Consider the following 22,708-nt stretch of genomic DNA (forward strand, 5'->3'; position numbering starts at 1 on the left):
ATGCCTGGGTAGCTCAGTGGGTTAAGCTGCTACTTTCAGCTCAGGTCCTGATCCCGGGGACCTGGAATCGAGTCCTGCATTGGGCTTCTTGTCAGCAGGGAGCCTACTACTCTCTCTCCCTCTGCCTGCCACTCAACCTGCTTGTGCTGTCTCTCTCTGTCTGTCAAATAAATAAATAAAATCTTTATAAAAAAAAAGAAAAAATCATATTTAACCAAAACAGTATGGTCTTGGCATGAAAACAGACACATATAGAATAGAACAGAATAGCAAGCCCAGAAATAATCATACACTTACATGGTCAGTTAATCTATGACAAAGGAGGCAAGGATATGCAATGAAGAAAAGATCCTCTCTTCAATGGATGGTGCTAGGAAAACTGGACAGCTACATGCAAAAGCGTGAAACTGGACCACTTTCTTATCCATACACAAAAATAAATTTAAAATGGATTAATGACCTAAATGTGAGACCTCAAACCATGAAACCCTTAGAGGAAAGCATATGCAGTAATTTCTTTGACATCAGCCATAATAATAGTCTTCTAGATATGTCTCCTGAGGCCAGGGAAACAAAAGGAAAAATTAAACTATTGGGACTACCCCAAAATAAAAAGCTTTTGTACAGTGAATGAAATCATCAATAAAACAAAAATGCAGCCTACTAAATGAGAGAAAATATTTTTAAATTATATACTCAATAAGGAGTTAATATCCAAAATATATAACAAACTTACAAAACTGAACTCCAAAAAAATGAATAATCTGATTAAAAAATAAGCAGAAGGCTTGAATAGACATTTTTCCAAAGAAGACATACAGATGTCCAACAGACACATGTAAAGATGCTCAACTAATTGTTATGGATATGCCAATCAAAACCACAATGAGATACCTATCACCTTACACCTTACATCAGAATGCTAAAATCAAAACACAAGACACAACAAGTGTTGGCAAGGATGTGTAGAAAAGAGAATCCTTGTGCACTGTTGGTGGGAATGCAAATTGGCATGGCCACTGCAGAAAACAGTATGGAGGTGCCTCAAAAATTTTTAAAGTAGTATTACCATATGATATAGTAATTCCACTACTAGGTATTTACCCAGAGAAAACAAAAACATTTATTTGAAAAGATATATGCACTCCAATGTTTTTTGCAGCATTATTTATAATAGCCAAGGTATGGAAGCAACTCAAGTTTCCATCAATAGATGAATGGATAAGGAAGATGTAGTATATACCCATAATAGAATATTACTCAGCCTTAAAAAGGAATGAAATCTTAGTATTTGCAAAAACAGGGATATCCAGATGGTATAGGCAGAGTGAAATAAGTCAGTTAAAGACAAACACCAGATGGTTTCATTGATTGTGGAATTTAAGAAGCAAAACAAATGATTAAGGAAAAAAAAGACAATCCCCAAATAGCAGACTCCTAAACACAGAAAACAAACTGGTGGTTGCTGGAGGGGAGTTGGGTGGGGGAATAGGTGAAACAGATAAAGGGGATTAAGAGCACATTTATCTTGATGAGCACTGAGTAATGTATAGAATTGTTGAATCATTATATTGTACACTTAAAAATAATATAGCAATATGTTAAATTATACTTTAATAAAAAAGGGGAAAAAAGACTAACTGAAGTTTGTTTCCTTCTCTCTATTGGCAGGGAGTGGGGAGGGGGTTCTTTTTGTGAGAAGGGATTTTAAATTCCCCAATAGCCCTTTTGCTGGAGGTGCTGGCACAAAGACACTCACTCTTCTCCAGATCTGAATCTGGAAGAATGAGCTGCAGCCATTTCCACACCCTGAGGGCAGAAGCTGTCTGAGAATGAGCCAGCACCAAGGAACCAGAGCCAAGAATCTGGGAGGAAGAAGCAGGATCATGATTTCACCTGAATCCCTGGGTCCAGTCATGTCTGACAATCCCTGAACTTTGCTATTTCACAAACCATAAGGTTCCCTTTTTCCTTAAGTAAAATTGGCACAGTTTTCTATCTCTTGCTAGAGAAAGCATCCTAGCTGATATAATGTCCAATTATAAGCATTTTAAGTGTTTTTCCAAATCTTGAAATACAGCTGTGTTCTAATAAACACCTGAGTCCCTGAGTCAGGAAGGCTATCAAAGCAAAACCTTCACCTCCTCATCAGATACCTTATATGATGCCCACAGCCAGTGTGGGGGTCTTGTTGCCTGTAACTCAGCTCTCTCCATCCTCATGCAGCCCTATCTACCCATGATCCCTTCCTTTTATCTCCTCTATCTTCCCCCATCAAGACAAACATTGGACCACAGATAACACATGGATACCTCTTTTCCTCAAGGAGTCTCTAAATCAAAGTCAGATCTCATGTTACGCTAAATCAATGTGCTCTTCTCCAGGCTGAATTTCATTATTTATGCACCTGGTACACAATCATTCTTTATTTAAAACCCAATCAATAAATGGGTAGTGCCTCCTTTAATAGAGGCTAATGAAATCTAGTTTTGCTTTATTACGGTGCTGATGGTCTCAGCATCCTACAAGTGGCATCCTACAGGTGCATCAGACCTATGGCCTAGGTTTGTGGTAAGCAATTACCTGGAACAATAGGTTCAAGAATGGAGCAGAAGACTTTGGAAGATCATGCTTTGTTTAGGAGGCCAGAAGTCACTGGTCTCTGTCATAGTCTAAGGCACAGAGAAGCTCCCGGGGCCTGTTTATGAACAAAAGATTCACGAGGGACTGTGCAGAAGTGGAGCAGCTTGGGTGCCACTGTTCCGTGCTTCTTCCCATTAAGGAAAAAGAAAAATTAAAAAACATTTTAATTAATGAAAAACACAAGCTTCAGAGTCAGGTTGTCTTACTGTTTGAGCTTGATCAAGAACTTAATCTCTCTATATCCTCTTCTTCATCAGGGCAAATTACCACTTGCTTCAGGTGTATGGATATTTAAGCCCTTAGACCATTACCCGGCACACCATGTTGGGGAAAAATATCCTAGTATTAGTTGTTACAATAATATCATTTATTACTATGATTACTTTTGGCTTCTTGTTGGCTTCTGGCCCAGCAAGTGCCCCTCACAGGGAATGAGTTTAATGGCTCACCCCTGGAAGAAGAAGAAAATACTGCCAACAATCCCAAATGACATTTCTGATAATGCTCTTGAGGTTGTATTTTACTTCTTGTTCCCCCAAAGTTGTACGACAATCTTATTATACAAAAATAGTTATTACAAAGGAAAGCAGAAGGGCAGCCATTCACAAAACAAAGGCAAATAAAGCAGCCAGCCCCTAAATGTTTATTCACTGGATTGTAGGTTCTCACAGTAGGCTTCTTTATTTTGGGGTGCACTGTGTAGGTGCCCAGTAAATGTTCTACCCAGAATGGTAGAAACTTATAATGATAGCTGGGAGGTGAGGCATTTGGAACACAGGAGTAGTTCTGACTCTTCCTGCCTAGTGGTCCACAAATCTTGAGCTAATTCTGGAGGGTGGTCAAGAACATTAATAGCAAACCTTTCCTAACACGGGCAATTCAAAGGAGATCAGAAATACCTACGGGCTCAGTGGGTTAAAGCCTCTGCCTTCGGCTCAGGTCATGATCCCAGCGTCCTGGGACTGAGCCCCGCATCGGGCTCTCTGCTCGACAGGGAGCCTGCTTCCCCATCTCTCTCTCTGCCTGCCTCTCTGCCTACTTATGATCTCTGTCTGTCAAATAAATAAACTCTTAAAAAAAAAAAAAAGAAAGAAAGAAATACCTAAAAGTGAGGTCAGATCTCAGGGCATCATCTAGGTCAGAGGAAGACAGAGGCCTTGAAGAAACTGTTGAATGCTATACACCTGTGACCCATTAAGGGCACTAAGTGACAGTAGTCCTGTAAGAGTCCTCATCCATGTATAGTATCTTCTCTGGGACCCCGGGCAAGTCCCCACATAGCTTCCTGGCCTTAAGCCCGTTGATTGATAATTGCGTCCAGTTTGCAATCACTGCCAAGAAAGACTCTGTGAACATGTAGCACCTGGCTGTACTGGAGGAGGAATCTCTTAGCAGCAAAAGACTCCAAAGTCACCTCTGGCCGTGTTAACTCAGCTTTGGTTTCTCTGTTGGGTCCTCAGAGCATTCCACCACAACAACTTGGACAGGTCTCTGAATGGAAAGGAAAAAACTAATACCTGAAGAACACTACATCATTTGGTGGGTTCCTTTACTTTGAAGTAGTCAAAATAGCATAGAAAACTTAAGCAGAATTATCCGAGGTTCTGTTATGAGAAGTGTCACCAAAAATGAGACTTCTGGGACGAAAAAAGAGCTTTCCAACACCAATTGATAGACTGTTGGGTAATGTCATAATTACTGTTGCTAGAGTGGTCATTAAAATAGCATAATTATGCTAAATAGATTGTAAAAAAAAAGAAGAGAGAGAGAGAAAGGGAGAGCAATGGAACACACTTGTGACATGAACTAGTGGGTAATTGGGCTGAGATAATTTATGCCAATATCTCCCTGTGAGCAAGATGAATTACTGTCTGCTAAGGGTCTTGCCCATAAGCTAATTTGACAGCTGGCTAAAAAAGAAGTGATAGGACAGAAGAGTGTCCAGACTAAATATAAGAGGCGAGGGAACAAAATGCAAAATGGCAGTCAGCCATATTATATCCCCGTTTCACATGAGGTCTGGCTGAAGACAAATTTTGAAACTTTTAGAGCCAGAATCTCTGTGGTTTTCTAGGACCAAACATGGGCATTTTCTGCTGGTCACCTCAAGTTAATTCCTTCAGAATTATATGCCTTAAAGGTATCACAAGAGCTAATCTGTTGATTGTGTCTATGGTAAATTGTGCAGGCTGCTTTGTGCACAACTTTAGTATATAAAGAATGTTCTTATGCTAAATTACTTTGTACAGAGAATATAATTTGTATTAAGAAAAGCACATGGATTCATTTGTGTGAAAAAATTTGCGTTTAGAAAACACAGTATTTAAGTAAAATTCAGTCTTTAAATTTTCAGGTAATATGTAAGAATGTTTTATACTTTATGCTATAACTGCCTTCTTCCCATAAAGACTTTAATTGTCAATAAAAGAACATATTAGATCTTAAATGATCTTCCCGTGTTCCACCCTCAAGTCAACCAAAGATCAATTTCCCAGTTTCTTCTCCTTGAGTTCAATAAATGAAAGGAAACTGCCCAGAGGTACAATACCCGCAATCTGCATCTACAGACTTTACTGTTGGGATTTTTCATCTGCTTATTAATCCACCCACTTACTGTTTCCCCTTTCTCCCCTAGAAAGCATTAACTTCTGGGCAGAGCTGTTCAGCTTCCTCATCCCAATGTGGTAGGAAAACCACACTCCGTTTCTTACTGATGTTGGATCCTATTTACTTACTCAACTCAGCAGTAGCTATCTATTCTAGAAACAACTGTTTCATTCAGGTGAAGTAAATGGTGAGGCCAAGTGACAAATACACCCTTTCCTTAAATAATATGCTTTATACTGGCCTTCACACTGAGTATCAAACACTCCTGAAATGCAGAAGCAATGCAGTGGCTAGAAAAACAGCACTTGCCTTTGGCCCTCGGCCTCCTCGTTCCTGTACACTATAATCTTCCCTGTGCCCATCAAACAACATGAAATCCCTTTTTTCTTTTAACCCCAAAGTGACTTCTGGTCTTTGAAGTGTCTGATCCTAAAATCCTTATGAAAGAGAGAGTCCCCACTGACCAATGGATGGAATTGCTTGTCCAAGTGTTTTGAACTGGATATACGAGCACTGACTAGAGGCAAAAGGGCTCCTAGAGATTGCTCTATTTTTTTTTTTTTTTTTGTGCACCTTTTCCTCAGTTATTTGGCTACTCTAGACTGAATTCAACACATAAAAGCCAGAGATAGAGCTCTGCTTATTAAGGAGGGCGCATGTTGTGATGAGCACTGGGTGTTATATGCAACTAGTGGGTCACTGAACACTGTATCAAAAACTAATGATGTACTATATGTTGACTAACTGAACATAATAATAAAAAAATGAGAGCTCTAAGTTCATTTGAGGTTCTTGATCTAATTCTTTCCTGTAAACATAGGCCCTTAGGCTGGAGATCACAAATTTAGCCCTGCATTGGAAGTGGTTGGGGGCATCCCAATCCCAAGGTGCTTCTTTATCATTTATTATTTTTAATGAATCACTCTAAAGTGTTTTTAGCATATATATATGTATATGTTTCTATATATGTATATGTTTATATATATATAATGTCAATATTTTGAAAGTGATTAAAAATGTCCTTTTGACTTTCTGATCTTTTCACCCATTTCTCTCATTCCCACACCCCCATCTCTGGCAACCACCAAACTGTTCTCTACATCTATGAGCTCCTTTTGTTTTGTTTTTTTGTTTTTGTTTTGTTTTAGATTCCAAATATAAGAGAGATAATACAGCATTTGTCTTTGTTTGACTTATTTCATATAACACAATGCCTTTGAGGTACATCCGTGTTGTCACATGGCAAGATTTCATTATTGCATACAGTTGTGTATAATTTCTATATCCATTCTTCTATTGAGACTTGTTTTGTTTCTAGAACTTGGCTATTGTAAATAATGTAACAATGTGCGTATATCTTTTCTTTTTTTTTTCTTTTTTTTTTAATCTTTTTTTTAATTTTATTTATTTATTTGACAGAGAGAGATCACAAGTAGATAGAGAGGCAGGCAGAGACAGAGAGAGAGAGGGAAGCAGGCTCCCTGCTGAGCAGAGAGCCCGATGCGGGACTCGATCCCAGGACCCTGAGATCATGACCTGAGCCGAAGGCAGCGGTTTAACCCACTGAGCCACCCAGGTGTTTTCTTTTTCTTCAGGTACATACCCAGATGTGGATGGATCATATGGTACTTCTAATTTTTTGAGGAAACTCCATACTGTTTTCCAACATGACTACAACATTTATATTCCCACAGTAATGCACACAAGTTCCTTTTCCTCCACATCCTTGCCAATTCTTGTTATTCCTTGTCTTTTGGTAATAACCATTCTAACAGCAGTGAGGTGATATCACATTGTGGTTTTGCTTTGCATTTTGCATTGTTTTTTACTTTTTTTTTTTTTTTTGCTTTGCATTTTTCTTATGATTAATGTTGTTGAGCATATTTTCATGTAGCCATTGGCTATTGGTATGTCTTCTTTGGGAAAATGTCTATTAAGAGTCTCTGTCCATTTTTAATTGAATTTTTTTTTGGTTATTGAGTTGCATGAGTTCTTTATATATTTTAGTTATTAGCCCCTCATCAGATACATAATTTGTAAATATTTTCTCCCATTCAGTAGGTTGCTTTTTGATTTTGCTATGATCTCCTTTACTTTGCAGAAGCTTTTTAGTATCCCACTTACTCTTTTTTGTTTCTGTTGCTTTTACTCTGGTTTTAAATTTAAAAAATCATCTCCAAGACTGATAAGTTGCTTACTGCCTATGAAGAATTTTATCATTCAGGTCTTTAGTTGAAGTCTTTAATCCATTTTTTTAATTAGCTTCAGAGGTAGAATTTAGTGATTCTCAGTTACATATAACCCCCAGCACTCATTACCTCATTAATGCCCCTGATTAATGCCTATCACCCAATTATCCCTTTCCTCCACCCACTTCCCCTCCAGCCACCCTATTTGTTTCCTAGAGTTCAGTGTCTTTTATAGTTTGCCTAACTCTCAATTTTCATCTTATTTTATTTTTCCTTCTCTTCCCCTGTATTCATCTGTTTTGTTTCTTAAATCCCACATGAGACTTTATTTTTGTATACAAACAGGCCTCTATTTTCTGATGTTGATTTTATACATCCTGTCATAATTAAGGTCTTCTCCATCCTCAGATTATATAGTTTCTGAGATTTTCTTAAAGCTTGTCTTACATGCATCTTTAATCTCCCTAGAATTTATTGTTATGCAAATTGAGAGCTGGGGTCCAACCCTGTTTTCTTCCAAAGGGATAATGGGTTTTGCCAGGTCCATTTATTAAATAACCCACTCTTTTCACCACTGAATTGAATCCTGCTTTTCTTATATTAAATTCTCATAAACCTAAGATCTAGTTCTTGATAGTCTATTTTGTTCCACTAACATGTCTGTTTCCATGCCAATATCATATAACTACAATGATTGTATAGCAGGTTCTTGTTTCTAAAACAAATATTCATTCTACTTTTTCATACTTTTCTTGGCTCTTCTTGGATATTTTTTATTCTCTATAAATTTCATGTCCATTTTATCCTAAATAAAACAAAGAAAACATACAAGCAAACAAACAAAAACCACCATAGAGATCCTAGATACATGCTAATTTGGAGAGCTTTTTAAATGAAACTAGGTTATTCTATTAAGAGTATGTTCTTTCCATTTACTTAGTTTTTTTTTTTTCTTCAAGATTTTATTTAATTACTTGAGACAGAGAAAGAGAGACACAGCAAGACGGAGCAGAAGCAGGGGGAGTGGGAGAGGGAGTAGCAGGCTTCCTGCCCAACAGGTAGCCAGATCCCAGGACCCTGGGGGTCATGACCTGTGCTGAAGCCAGATGCTTAATGACTGACCCACCCAGGAACCCCTGCTTAGTTCTTGACTAAATTTTTTTTTTTCATAAATCCTATACTTTACTTATTTTTCACAAAGTCCTGTTGCTGTAGTCCAATTAACTGTCATACCAGGAAATAAGCTTGACAAAGCAGTCACCGAGGGCATTGCAAGTCCCCATACTGAAGGTGGAAGAGTGGATGTCACTGTTAAATTCACAGGAGACAACCCAGTCCTCATTGCAGCCTAGGATGCACTTAGGGGTCCCTCTGATGCCTGCTTCACCACCTTCTTGGTGTCATATTTGACAGCTTTTTCTAGATAGTAGGTCAGATCCACAACCAACACACTGGAGGTGGGCACACGAAAAGCCATGTCAGTTAAACTTCCCATTCAGCTCAGGGATGACCTGGTCCACAACCTTGGCAGCACCAGAAGAAACAGGAATGATATTCTGGGTAGTCCCTCAGCTGTCATGCCACAGCTTCCCAGAGGAGCCATCTGCAGTATTCTGGGTGGCCGTGATGGCATGGACTGTGTTCATGAGTCCATCCACAATGCCAAAGTTGTCATGGATTACCTTGTTCGGGGCAGGGGGCAAGCAGCTGGCAGTTCAGGAGGCATTGACGACAATCTTAAGGGAGTTGTCATACTTAAAGTTCATGCGCATCACAAAATTAGGGGCATTTACAAAAGGGGCAGAAGTGAAATGATTACCCTTTTGGCTCTGCCCTTTGTGTTAGCCCCAGCCATGAACAACATGTTCAGCACTGGGATCCCACCCCTGGAAGATGGACATGGGCTTTTCCTTGATGATAAGCGTCCCATTGTGCTATTGAGCTTGTCATGGGTGGAATTATACTGGAACTTATATAGAGCATGCAGTTGAGATCAACAAAGGGGTCATTGTTGGCAACAATATCCATTTTGCCAGAATGAAAAACAGCCTTGGTAACCAGGTACCCAATATAGCCAAATCCATTCACTCCAACCTTTACCATCATCTCAAGAATGATGCAGCCATCTATCCAACAAGGAGAAACAGAGAGCTTAGATTTCTTTTACCAGCATTTTATTTAAATTTATGTATTTATTCAGTAAATGATACTGATTTGCTATTTTTGTATATTTAATGTCTAGTTTTAATATTAACTTTGTTGAATTCCTAAGATGAATTGTAGAGCTCCCATATCCTACCTTTACCCTACAGACCCATGATATAGCATTTTGCTAACCCAAAGTATGCTTCATGGGCTAGCAGCATAGACATCAACTGGATTTCCTGGAATTTGCTAGAATTGCAAAATCTCAAGCCATAACCCAGGCCTATGGAATCCTGGATATGCATCAGAAACAAGATCCCCAGGTAAACTGTATGCATAGTAAGATTGGAGATTTGATCTAGAATAGTTTAAACAGCAATGGAATTATCTTTTCTTTAAAGTGTCATATAGAACTCAAATACAAAGCCAACCAGTCACATTAACTTTTTGTACTTAACTTGATCTATGTTAATTTGTATATTTAAGCTTTCTACTTCTTGAGTAAATTTTGGCATTTTGTATTCTGCTAATAAATCATCTGCATCTCCTGAGCTTTATAATTTTGCTGCATAGAGTTGCTACATTTCTTATTACTATTTAGTATCTTCCATGAAGTTATAATGGCTTGTTCTCTTCTCATATATATTTTTTTGCTTTGTCTCATATCTTTTTATCAAGCTTACAAAAGCTGTATCTACTTTCTTGTTCTTTTCAGAGAACTAGCTTTTGGATGCAATTAGTAATAATCTTTTAGTTAAAACCTGGCAGGGGACGAGGGTCCCGCAATGTGAACCATTCCTACGGAGGAGTTCAGCTTTGCTTAGCATCAAAACCAGATGCACGTGCAAATCGGAATTTCCAGGGACCAAGGCATTATGAGAATACAGGATTAATACCTATCTTCAATTGATGAATCAGTCTGAATAGGAACATACCTCCACCTTGAAACTCTCTTTCTGCATACCTAATCATACTCTAAATGTCATTTATGGTCTCGCTGGTATAGTTCACTAAATAACGTTTTGAGCTTTTGTATTTTGCTTTACAGTTTATAATGCCTTCATACCCTTTATCTCATTTGAGATTTATGTTTAAAAGGGTCTAATAGATAATCTTGACTAGGGGGAATACAATCCCTAACCTGATTTTCATTTACTGAGATCAGCTGGGGCCCTCAGAATGCTCTGTTTATTCAAAGGGCCAAAAAAGGGCCACGGAAGAGTTTGTGTTGTGGGGAGAGCTAAGAAAGCAAGTATTCCCTCAGATAAAGGAAGAGGCATTAGTTGAAGTTTTAGCCAGGAACAGATAAAAGCAAATGGCAAATTTCAGATAATCATCTTAAACCAGACAATTATGTGAAATATATTCGCTTTTTTCCCCCCTTCAATTAAGGAGTCAAGGTTTTGTTTGCCCTTTTAAAATTGTGTGAAAAACTATTACTAATGCACTCTCATTTCTTACCTTTGCAAATATTCTAATCAGATAAGGATTTCAAAAGCTAGATGACTGTAAGTTTTTGCACTCAAATTGCAAAATCTCAAGTTTAGTATTAATAGCTGTGAAGTATAAAGTGTAGTTTATTGAATCTGGGATTTTCAGTTCACTGATAGACCAATCTTATGTTCATCATTATGGAGAAGCTATTGCAAAGATACTGCTGAAGCCCTTTGAAAAATTTTTCATCTTGTACCACTGGCTAGCGATCTAAGATCTATAACAATCTTTTTATAAGCATTCACATAGGCAAACACTTGAAAAGTCTTTCTGTTGTGGTGTATTTAGGTGTCCTTTAAGTATCTAAAGGAGAAACGATTTTAACCTCACATTCCTGGCAGTACTATGCTTAGGACATTTTTAACTTCCAATAAGTAGTGCTGAGTATTTAAAAAAGAGAAAATAACCCTCCACCCTTCCTACCTCTGAGAAAAATTGATTAATTCACCTACTTGATAGTATTTTTCCCCTCTAAGCAAAATGTTTCCTTCCTAAATTCTAGGCTAGAAAGTGAGTAAGAGAGATAAAATGGTGTAAGTAAGGACATGATGTCAATTGCATTTTAGTGTTGGAAATAAAATACTAAAGGACAGACCTTTTGATACTGAAATCTTACTCGGAGAGAAGAATGTTCATTATGAACAAATGGAAAAAAGTAAAATAATCCAGTTTTTTATAAAAAATGATTTTGAATTATTCATTCCTTTTGAATTCCTTTGAAATTTTTTTCTGGGAGGAGTGTAAACTTAAATCCAAAATACCCTGCAGTATTAGTTCATTTCTCCTCTGACCTAAAGTCCTAGAAAAATAAGATACAGAGACATTACATGATTTTTCAATTTTTAAAGATGTTGTACAAAGTATCTGGAAATCTTTTCTTTCAAACAATGCCACTCAGAAATTCACCTTCCCCTACCCCCCATTCAGCAGTCAACTCCATGGCTAAGGATTTGCCATGGTCCCCAGGCCCTTCAGTCTAGTGGTGACTAGACAGACCAGGAGAGTGAACTTCAAAATAGAGGAAAACATAGATATCTAAATGGATATGCCCTGGTTATTTTGGGGAAACTTGCTAGAAAAGTGAATGTAATTCAGGTGCAGAATACCACACCTAAATAATCTTGAAGTGGGGCATCTGGGTGGCTAGCTGTTAGGTGTCCTGCTCTTGATTTCAGTTCAGGTCATAATCTCATAGTCCTGAGATACAGCCTCACATTGGGCTCCACACTCAGCTGGGAGTCTGCTTGAGATTCTCTTTCCCTCTCCCTCTGCCCCTCCCCACAATGTTCATGCTCTCCCTCTCAAATAAATCTTTACTTACCCCTATATGATTATGGACAAGGCACTTATATGGGCTTCAGTTTCTCTACCTGTAAACTAGGAATAGCAACATTACCCAGCTGACTGGATTTTTTTGAGGATTGAACGAGATTGTACACAAAAGTACACTTGGCCTAGTAACCAGGAGTCAGTGTTCAAAGTTTGCCCCAATTAGAATGTTACAAATTGCAGACAGTAATGGATCTGTTTTATGAAGTAGGTACAATTAGCAGTGTTTGGGGACTTGGGCCCAGGAGGAAGGGGTAATGGAAAAGGAGGCAAGAGGGGACTACAGGTTTTTATTGCCAGGTAGATTACTGGGTAGATGGGAAGGTCACCAACTCCAATGACGAAGATGGCTTATGGAAAACAGATTATTTCCCTTCCTTTTGGACATTTTAAGGTGTTAATGAACATCTATGCACAGATGCCCAGTTTAAGTGTCTAAACCTGAGTATGAAGCTCAGGGAAATAATCTAGGGGAACCATTAGCAATACGTGATAATGAATGTGTGCTAGAACAGTGGGGCAGGAATATCATTCTGAAAAATATGTGCATTTATTTTGGGTCAATATACAAAAGGCAGTATTTAAATGACATGAAAATATAGAAAATGCCATTTCATCATTGTGGGAATGAAGAGTGATTTCTGACAAATAGTACATTCCCATTGTCCAGAAAACAGAGTATTAATAGGACATTCTGATCCTAAACCATATATATCAAGTAAGGACAAATGTCCTCTCCACACTCAGATTGAGTCAGACAGATTTTACGAAGATACACTCAGAAAGACCAAAGTAAATGTGACAGTAACAGACAATGCTAAGGTTTTTGGAAAAGTCATTTTCTATAATCACCCTCTGTTTAATGCATTTAAAAAAAGGGAAATCTCAAGACTGTCCCAATCTTTACTCCCAGTAAAAACATACATGCTAATGATCTGATGTCAGGATGCCAACTGGTCAAATTTAAGTCTTTCTCCCCTAGTATCTACGATTTTGTTTCACTGAAATAATCAAATATAAGTCTGCTCTGAAGGAATTTTACTTGTCTTCGTCACTTGTGAACAAAGGGATATCGAAGTTTAACATCATTATTCAAAATATCACAGAAGACATAAGCAGCTCACCAAATTCAATTCCTGCACAGAACACCTGTGATGTATCTAGGAACCTGCAAACTTGCTACTTTTGTCCTCCACAGGCAGGTAGTGGCCATGCAATTGTTTTGGCATTTCAAACATGGAAAGATGGAGGCAGCCCTTCAGGGTGGGAGGGGGTAATAACGGTATGAGCATTTCTCTCCAGAAAGTGATGTTTTTAGCAACAGTTTCTAGCTTGTGGACCTGTGCTCCTCTCACAACTATTTTTGTGTTCCCACTCCCCCATCTCGCCATCCCCAAGCCAGCAGGATCCTCCAATCATTGTGACATCAAATAATGGCCACAAACACCCCCTTGAGTAGGAACGCCACTCCTGGTCGAACACTACTATTGTAAAAGATTGGTTCAGTTGATGAAAATGCTTTTATGAGTTTGGATGCCTCTACTGAAGTACCAAATACTGCAAACACAACATTTATGTAAGAAAACCATTCCAATTACTGGGGCAGGGGAGTTGAAGGGGCTCACAGAATCTGAGTCAGAAGGACTCTGAGAAACCATCCCAAATATACAGATGGGGGAAAAAATGTCCAATAGAGCTTAAACAACAGGGCCACAGTTCAATGGCAAAGAAATGGCAAAGCCAGAATTAAAACCCTCAATTCTAGACCATTATACCATGCTCCCAACTCATTCAATCCACACATGGATATATTAAAAGCTCAGCAGCTTCAGTTATGCCCAAAGGAACAAAATTCCTTTAAACTTACAGGAAAAAAATCAATTCGTCCCGCCCCGCCAAAAAAGTCACTTAGACTTGCCGCGGGTCTAATAATTCATTTAATGCTTAAGGCCTCTACTCCAGGCTTAATAAGTTACCTTCAAATTAAAAAGTTGGTGATTTTTATTTATCCCATAAATTCTTCCAAGTAAGAATTTTATGAATGTAAAAATGTATAGTTGCTACATTAGCATATCCTGAGGAAGTAATGAATAGCACCTGCTGCCATTTAAAAAAGGCAGGAACTTAATTCAGCTTCAAATTTTGTCAGTTTATAACAAATATACTGGTATAGTTTTAAAAAATAAGTTGTGGACAACTGGCACCATGAGAAGGTAGCATGAGAAGAAAGTGTAAGATGATCTTCTTCATAAATACTAGGAAAAAAACAAAATCTTCACAATGATAAACAAGCAAAATACCCAACAAATACCTACCAACATCTCATAGCCTCATGATGGGGGCAGGGGTGGCCATATTTCCTGTGAGATGCTCGAAACATTAACAATGAATATTATGTACCCATCACTTATACATATTGATGTAATTTCACTACTTTTTAGTAAACTAGCAATGTTTGGCACCTTTTGTCTTATATTTTTACCTAAATACCAGAACATGAAATACTATTATTATAAGCCCCATCGGCATACCTAATTTTCTTTCTAGAATGGTACAGATGAACCAAGTATCTGCTCACAAACATAAAAACTTTGACATTTTATTTTTGATGCACTTAGCTACCATTTTAAAGACTGAAACCCTGGATGGCCGGTTCCTTGGGAAGACCAAACCACTTAATCTAGTTTACTTTCTTACAAATGCATATGTGATCAAAGATGGACCCAGCGGTTTATTACTGACCCACCACAAAACAACAAAGATAAGGCAAACTTATCAAAGTAGCTGTGATTCTCAATGAAGGGCAAAAGGAACTGGGGAGAGTATCCGATGTGTCTTGTTTCACCTGTGTAACTGAAGATAGAAAGCAGAAAGCAAGAGGGTGTGGATTTTGATGTCTCCCTGTGCCCACCTTCATTTCACGGTGAAAACTGATGACTGCAAATCCAAAGAAACACCTCAAAATGTAATCACTGCAGAAACAAAACCAGCAGGATCATTTTCACACTAACACAGTATTGTCAGATACTTTTGAATGAGCAATGGGAACATGAATATTCACACCAATGAAGGAAATAAAACAGCACTCCCATTCTGGAAAGCTTTTCTCAGATATATCCCACCACTGCCTATTAAAAGTGAAGAATTCTAATTACTAACTTATTCCCATAAGTGAAAAAATAAAATTTTCCTGACCTGTCACTTAAGCAGGAAATCAGCTACCTACAACTGGGGCTAAACCCTCAGAACTGCTAACACCTCATTTAGAACTTTCCCACAGATTATATACAACATCACCATACTGACTCGGGGTGGGGGGATGCAGGGGTGGAGATGGGGCAGGACACACATAGCCAGGACTCATGTGCAAAAAAAAGGAAGGGCAACCTGAATATTACTATTTCTGCCAATGTCATAAACACCTTCCAGGACTTGGAAATGAGCAGCTAGTTGTACCTCAGTCTAACCATTAGTTCTGCAGAATCTGTGTTCCTGACACAAAGAAAGAAGATGAAGGAGAACACTGATTACAGATTTCACAAATTTCTTATCCACCAGCCTGTAATTTTTAATTATAATTAACTATCAAAGAAACTGCACTTTTAAAGCCTTTGAGCTTAACAGTGTTTAACAGTGGCTTTATTAGGTGAATGCTTGAAGGCATTCAACATTAAATTCAATTTACTTCACATTAATGTTTGCAAATACATTATTAGCAATTCTTAAATATTTCAAATCAACTTAAGTATAGAAGGCTTGCTTATTAAGTCTTCTGAGGTGACAGGAAGACGGAAAGGAGCCTAGCACTTGAGTCCAGGTCTCTAACCAACAATCACCATGTCATCACTGGTGAACTCATATGAAGGAACTTCAAGGTTGAGAGGTGCAGGCCCCTTCCTGATCCTGCCAGAAGCATCATAGTGTGACCCATGGCAAGGGCAGTAATAACCACCAAAATCTCCTGCATTTGCAATGGGTACACAACCAAGATGAGTGCAAACCCCTATTAGGATAACCCATTCAGGTTTCTTTACTCGATCTAAATCATGCTGTGGGTCCCTCAACTGGGACACTTCAACTGCAGCCTCCTGCTCAATTTCCTTTTTGGTTCTATGGCGCACAAACAGCGGTTTTCCTCTCCATTTGAAAGCCATGTTCTTGCCTTCTGGAATATCAGATAGCTTGATTTCGATCTTCGACATGGCCAACACATCAGCAGAAGCACTCATGCTGGAAACAAACTGCGAGACGACATTCTTGGCAGCATAAGCAACACCTATACTAGTTGTTGCAGTTATCAAATAGGAGAAACCTTTTCTAGCCTCACTGCTCTCTTTGGAAGACTTTGTACCATCTAACACTTCAGCACGTCGATAGTCAGAGAAGTCAGGCACTCTGATGTCTGTGTGGGAATAACGAATGGAAGCAGGGACTGCAAAATAAACAGAAAGTAAAAAAAAAACACAATTAGATGAATACTGTGAAAGGGACATACATCAGGAAATAACCTTTGTGAATTCATAAGCAAAAATCAGGTTATAAAAATGTGAAATATGGCACTCACTGATCTGAAATTGTCAAGTTGGCAGTGCCAGCATATAAAATACTGAAAAAGAAATGAAGTCAATCACTACCTATTATACTGGTAAGAAATCACAAGATTATATGTGTAAACTGAGTTTCTCCTGATTGAACACTGCTGATTCAGAATTCTTAACAATTTAGTCCATCAAATCTAAGAAGTTAAAGAGTACTGTAAACAGCAATATTTTAAAATCCCTGAAAATTCAATCTGCCAAAACATACAATTATGGTAACTACCTCTCACATTCTCTGGATTAAAAGGGACCCTAAAACTCCTCAAGTCTACTCAATAAGTTGATTTGGGATCATCTTATTAATTAACTTTACATTCCTATCCACTCTCTGAAAGGACTGCTAAAAATACATAAAATACTTATTACAAGATAATAAACATTCTGTGAACTGTCAGCATAACTTTAGTTGCAAAAAATTTAGAGGTTTCTATTTTATACTCTGGAGTGTAAATTAGTATTACTATACTTCAAGTAAAGCCACTAATGGACAGAAAAGAATTGCCTTATCAAAATATGCAACCATCAAATGAGATCTCCAAAAGAACCAATTATTTCAATTTAGTACAGGATAAAAGAGCAAAATTTTCACATATCCCACTCTTCAGTCAAGAGCAATAAATTCTGTAACAGTAAAGGTGTATCTTTCTCACTGCTGTGGGTCTCTCAACTGACACTACTACTGCAGGCCATTTGTGTCAAATGAATGTTAAGTAAACAAATAATTACTATTTATGTAGTACTTTGGAAATTAATATTTTGTTGTTTCAAGATTTTATTTCTTTGAGTGAGCAAGAGAGAGAGAAAGAGAGCAAGAGAGAGCATGCGCAAGCAGGGAGAGAGGCAGAGGGAGAAAGAGACCTCCCACTGGGTGGGGAGCCTAAGGGGAGGCTCCATACCAGGGTCCTGGGATCCTGACCTGAGCTGAAGGCAGATGCTTAACTGAATGAGCAACCCAGGCCCCAAGTCCAAAGGGATTATGTCCTTTTGTCCCATACTATTTTTAAATATCTGATTAAAAAATGAACTTACTGGGATCACTTTTAAGTATGTTACAGGAAGCAAGTCTCTTTTGCAAATTGTATATGCATTTTAGGAAATTTGCCACAAGGTTTCCTTTTTAGAAAAGGGCCACTAAAATTCCACACTTAGAAAATGTGTTGTTTCTAAAAGAAATATGTACTTTTATTCTTATTTTATTTTTTTAAGATTTTATTTATTTATTTGACAGAGAGAGAGAGGGAAGCAGGCTCCCTGTTGAGCAGAGAGCCCAATATGGGGCTCGATCCCAGAACCCTGAGACCATAACCTGAGCCGAAGGCAGAGGCTTAATCCACTGAGCCACCCAGGTTCCCCTAAAAGAAATATGTACTTTTAAAGTGCATTTTCATATAAGTTGCAATTCTACTTGGGTTACTAGGCTGTCTCATCGTAATTCTATTTCCTTGGTTCTCAAGGTCAGTTAACAGTGGAAGCCCTAAGTACAATTCACTCTGGAACAACAGGGGGGTTTGGGGCACTGACCCCACATGCAATCAAAAATATGTTGTCTTCTGATTTCCTCAAAACTTAACTACTAACAGCCTACTGTTGCCTAGAAGCTTTACCAGTCAATTAACACATATTTTCTATGTTACATATATTCTATACTGCATTCTTTTAATAAAGTAACCTAGGGAAAAGAAAATGTTATTAAGAAAATCATAAAGTACATTTGCAGTACTGTACCACATCCACATAGAAGTGGACCTGCACAGTTCAAACCCATGTTTTTCAAGGGCCAACTATATTCATAAACAATGGTAAAACCTATCAACATCACTCTATGTACTTTCTGACAATTCCATTATTTTTTGGAAAGGACCAGGACATGGACAGTTGACTACCTGAGATTCACAACTATGGCAGCGTGACGTTACATTATACACTTTACCTCTACCTAACGCTAACCTATCAGTGTTGACTGGGGTCTGGGATCAAGGATGAATTACTCTCCTTTAATATCATCTGGTATTACAAAAGAAATATGTGTATCATACTTAAAAGATGAAGGAACCAAAGTTCATACTTCTACATTAAATATAGTATCTACAACCCCTGACCATGTAACAGCATGCAAGGAAATGTACAAGAACATTAAACAGAATGGTTGTGACATTCTCTCCTGAAGATTTGGGAGTGAAAGAAATCCACTTGTCTACTCCCATTTTGTCTAGCCAGTTACATTTTATATTGTACTACACCACCATGAACACTTTGGAAAATTAAACTGCCATTCTGCAAAAGTCACTCTCTAAATAATTCACATTAATTACATTAGGTGTGACTTTAGCAGCAAAAATGTTAGCTAGATTTAGTTCTAAACTCGAGCAGTATCGGGTATTTCTACAAACAGAAAACTTAAGGGATCATAATACAACAGGTTTCTTTTTCGTTTTAAGGTGAACTGTGATGTGCTCTGGAAATCCTCCTCACTTCAAGGACCTTCTCCTGATCCAACCCTCCCACCCCACAACCTCAGTACTATCTAGACAGGAGATTTTAATGTGAACTGAAGCCACGAGCGGAATACATGATCACAGAAGAAGTTTCCGTTATGGTTCTATATTATTTACCAGTTCTTGGAAAAGTCAGGTAAACCTCCCAAGTTTTAGAAGAAACCATTTAGCCATTAGACAAATTCCAGATGCTCTTTGCCTTTGCTATTGAAATTTTCTCCTCCCTTCTTGTTTCTTACCTCCAGGTCCAAAGAATGGGCTTAGGATGGGCTAGTGTACTCTGTTCATGCCCTGAACAATGTCTCCAAAACCCACCGGTGTCCCTAACAAAAAAATTCACTTTTATTCATCCACAAATATTCTGCACTAACTGTACGCAAAATCTGAGGCTGTAAGAAATATAAAAATTAAGATTTTTCTCTATGCCCTCAAGCACAAGGTCAGAGGAGGCACCAGGAAACAAAACAGTGGAAAGTGTTCTGTACCATAAAGCATAAAGGACGCAGCAAATAAAAGATTTTATTGACCTGACGCTGAACAGAGATAGACCTGGTAAGACTTGGAAATGTGGAAAACTGAGTGGATTATTTTACAGTAAACAGAATAGGGTGAATGGAGGAAAAATAAAGAGTGGGGGCAACTTAGTTTGTAGGGCAAGCTTTACTTGCCAAATCAACTGTCAGTGAGGCCAGGAAGGGAACACAGGGAAGCAGGTCTGGTGAGGACTGGGATGAACTGAAAGAGCACTTACGCCAACTAAGACGGCAGCCAGTGCACAGCGCACTAGACTTTTCCCACGTAGAACCAGAGTTCACTGTTGCCAGATTCCAACATTTCAAGACACACAAGAACTCCTCCTTTTAAAAACTATGAAGGTTGGCAGACTACAGACACGCTGGCCTGCAGGTTGCCATTTCAGAATACCCATTCTGGAGCGTGAAAAAAGAAATGGAAGCCGAGGCCCAAAAGATAGAGTAGGCTTCGCTGAGAGTTGATGGCTAGCCCAGTCTTCCAAACCCATGTTCTATCACTTACACAATGTGTATCCCTGCGCAAGTCACTCCACCTCCTGCAGTCCGTTTCCTCATCTGTAAAATGGACCGTCATCAACCTCTGCCTGTTGCTTTTCTTGAGGATTAAACTGATTACAGTGAAAATACTGGCCCAGCAAACGAAAACACTGCTAATACGCTACACCATTAATGGCCTTAGGGTCTGTGTTACTGTCTTGTTTTTGTTGGGAGGGGGGTGTGAAAGAGAAGGGCACTAGCCAATCAGGTGGTGGTGAGCGGGACGAGGTCCCAAATATTAATAGCAGTTCCTATTTTTTGACTATGTATAAAGTGCCCCAAAATGTGCTAATGGCTTTATGTAGAATTTCTCCATCTGAAGCTCACGACATTACCTACGAAACTGGTATAATCATTCACCCATTTCACTGGTAAGGCAACACGTTTAGAAATCTGCCCAAAGTAAAACGACCTGTGAGCAACAAATCTGTCAGACTTTGCTGTGACAGACTTGAGAGTTCTTGAACTTATCCTATGGAGAACAAAACTGGCCTGTGGTTTACCCAGACGGGCGGCCAATGGAAACAACCCGCAAAGTCACGCAATGCCAGGGCCGGAGGTCCGCTGAAATCGCTCACCCAACTGCGTCCGCGCACAGGTGAGGAAGAGGCCCGAGAGATGCAGACGCTTGCCCAAGGTCGACCCAGCCCGGCAACTTAATCCCCCAAGCAGGGCGCCGCTCCACTTCCCCGCCCTCCTCGGCTGTGCCCTGGGTTCAGGGCCAGAGGGAGCGAGAAAAGGGGGTCCCCTCAGCCCCCGGTCGCTCCCTTCAGCCCGGCTCACCATTAAAGCCCACGGAGGCGACCAGAGGCCGGCTCGCGGCCTGGCCACTCAGCGACTCCCGGCACAAGAAGGGCCGCTTCACGTCCAGCACTGGAGGCTCCGGGGTGGCGGGCACCGAGGCCTGCACCAGGGGCCGCAGCGCGCCCGCCACCCCGCGGGACGTGGCCGATAGAACGGGTGCGAATGGGCCCGAACGGGCGGCCACCGACAACATGGCGACTACTTCTCAAAGGCTCAGCCGGTCACAGGGACGACCTTCCGCTCGCGGCGCAGGCGCGAGGAGGCGCAGGAGGCGCGCGATCGGTGACGTCAGAGCGCCGGCCCAAGTGGTGCCCGAGCCTGGAGCGGCTCAGCGTCAGAGGCAGGGCTACAAGCATTCTCTGAGGGCGGGGCAGGATAGGCGGGAGGAGCCAGGCGGGGAAGGGCCAGGCGGAGAGGAGAGTGTGCCATTCTATTCGGCGTCCGCCCCGCGCGCGATTTGGTCAGTGTGTTGGGATCTACCGGGAGGAAAGTGGGCGAAAGAGTCTCCTGGGAGTGGCCCGTGGATCAAATTTGCGTCCCTCAGGGTAAAAATTGTCTGTAGGAACCTAGGGATACGAATAAGTCATCATAGTTTAAATAGGGATAATAATAATTCTTAATATATGTGTGTATATACTATATACACACATATGTATAAAGATGGGTGTTTAGGGCATATACATATATGTTAGGTCATACGTACTTGTAAAACCTAGAACAGAGCCGAGCATATAGTGACTATTATGTGTGTGCTATAATGTTTATTTTATTTTTTTTTAAGATTTTATTTTATTTATTTGACAGATCACAAGTAGGCAGAGAGAGAGGAGGAAGCAGGCTCCCCGCGGAGCAGAGAGACCCACGCGGGGCTCCATCCCAGGACTCCAGGATCATGACCTGACCCGAAGGCAGAGGCTTTAACCCACTGAGCCACCCAGGCGCCCCTATATTATTAGCGCTATTGAATTAAAAAATAAAATAAATACATTTTTAAAAAAGAGCCAGGGATTTAGACGCAAAGCTTAAATATAATGACAATTGTAATGGCTTATGTGTATTAAGCAGTTACAATGTATTAGCTTTTGTGCACAGTCTTCATTCTTTCATTTATAGTTGAGGTCCCTGTGAAATAACAGCTATTTTACTGATGAGGAAGCCGATGTTTAGAGGATTTTATGTCCAGTACAAGATAGCCAGCCAGTAGTCTGTCTTCTGAGTCGGTGCTCTTAACCACCCCCAGTTTTACCCATTTATTTGACAAAGAGAGAGTTCACAAGTAGGCAGAGAGGCGGGCAGAGGGGGAGGGGTGATGCAGGCTCCCTGCTAAGCAGAGA

General features: G+C 39.6%; 1 protein-coding gene across 1 annotated transcript; it reads right to left on the reverse strand.

Annotated features, from left to right (window-relative positions):
* Positions 1-16,024: 16,024 nt before the first annotated feature.
* On the reverse strand, positions 16,025-21,619 carry LOC123931646 (cytochrome b-c1 complex subunit Rieske, mitochondrial). The gene is made up of 2 exons (XM_045989063.1): positions 21,354-21,619; positions 16,025-16,839 (listed from the first exon to the last, which is right to left on the reverse strand). The coding sequence occupies exons 1-2, from the start codon at positions 21,565-21,567 to the stop codon at positions 16,229-16,231; spliced, it is 825 nt and encodes a 274-aa protein (XP_045845019.1). The 5' UTR covers positions 21,568-21,619; the 3' UTR covers positions 16,025-16,228.
* Between the last annotated feature and the right edge of the window lie 1,089 nt (positions 21,620-22,708).

This window comes from Meles meles, chromosome 19, assembly GCF_922984935.1.
Source record: "Meles meles chromosome 19, mMelMel3.1 paternal haplotype, whole genome shotgun sequence".
Taxonomy (NCBI): domain Eukaryota; kingdom Metazoa; phylum Chordata; class Mammalia; order Carnivora; family Mustelidae; genus Meles; species Meles meles.

Bases quoted from the DNA above. Each gene is read 5' to 3' on its own strand.
- LOC123931646 (XM_045989063.1), bottom strand. From the start codon at position 21,567: ATGTTGTCGGTGGCCGCCCGTTCGGGCCCATTCGCACCCGTTCTATCG. The intron at 16,840-21,353 runs GTGAGCCGGGCT...TTTATTTTGCAG, and splicing joins CGCCTCCGTGGGCTTTAATG to TCCCTGCTTCCATTCGTTAT.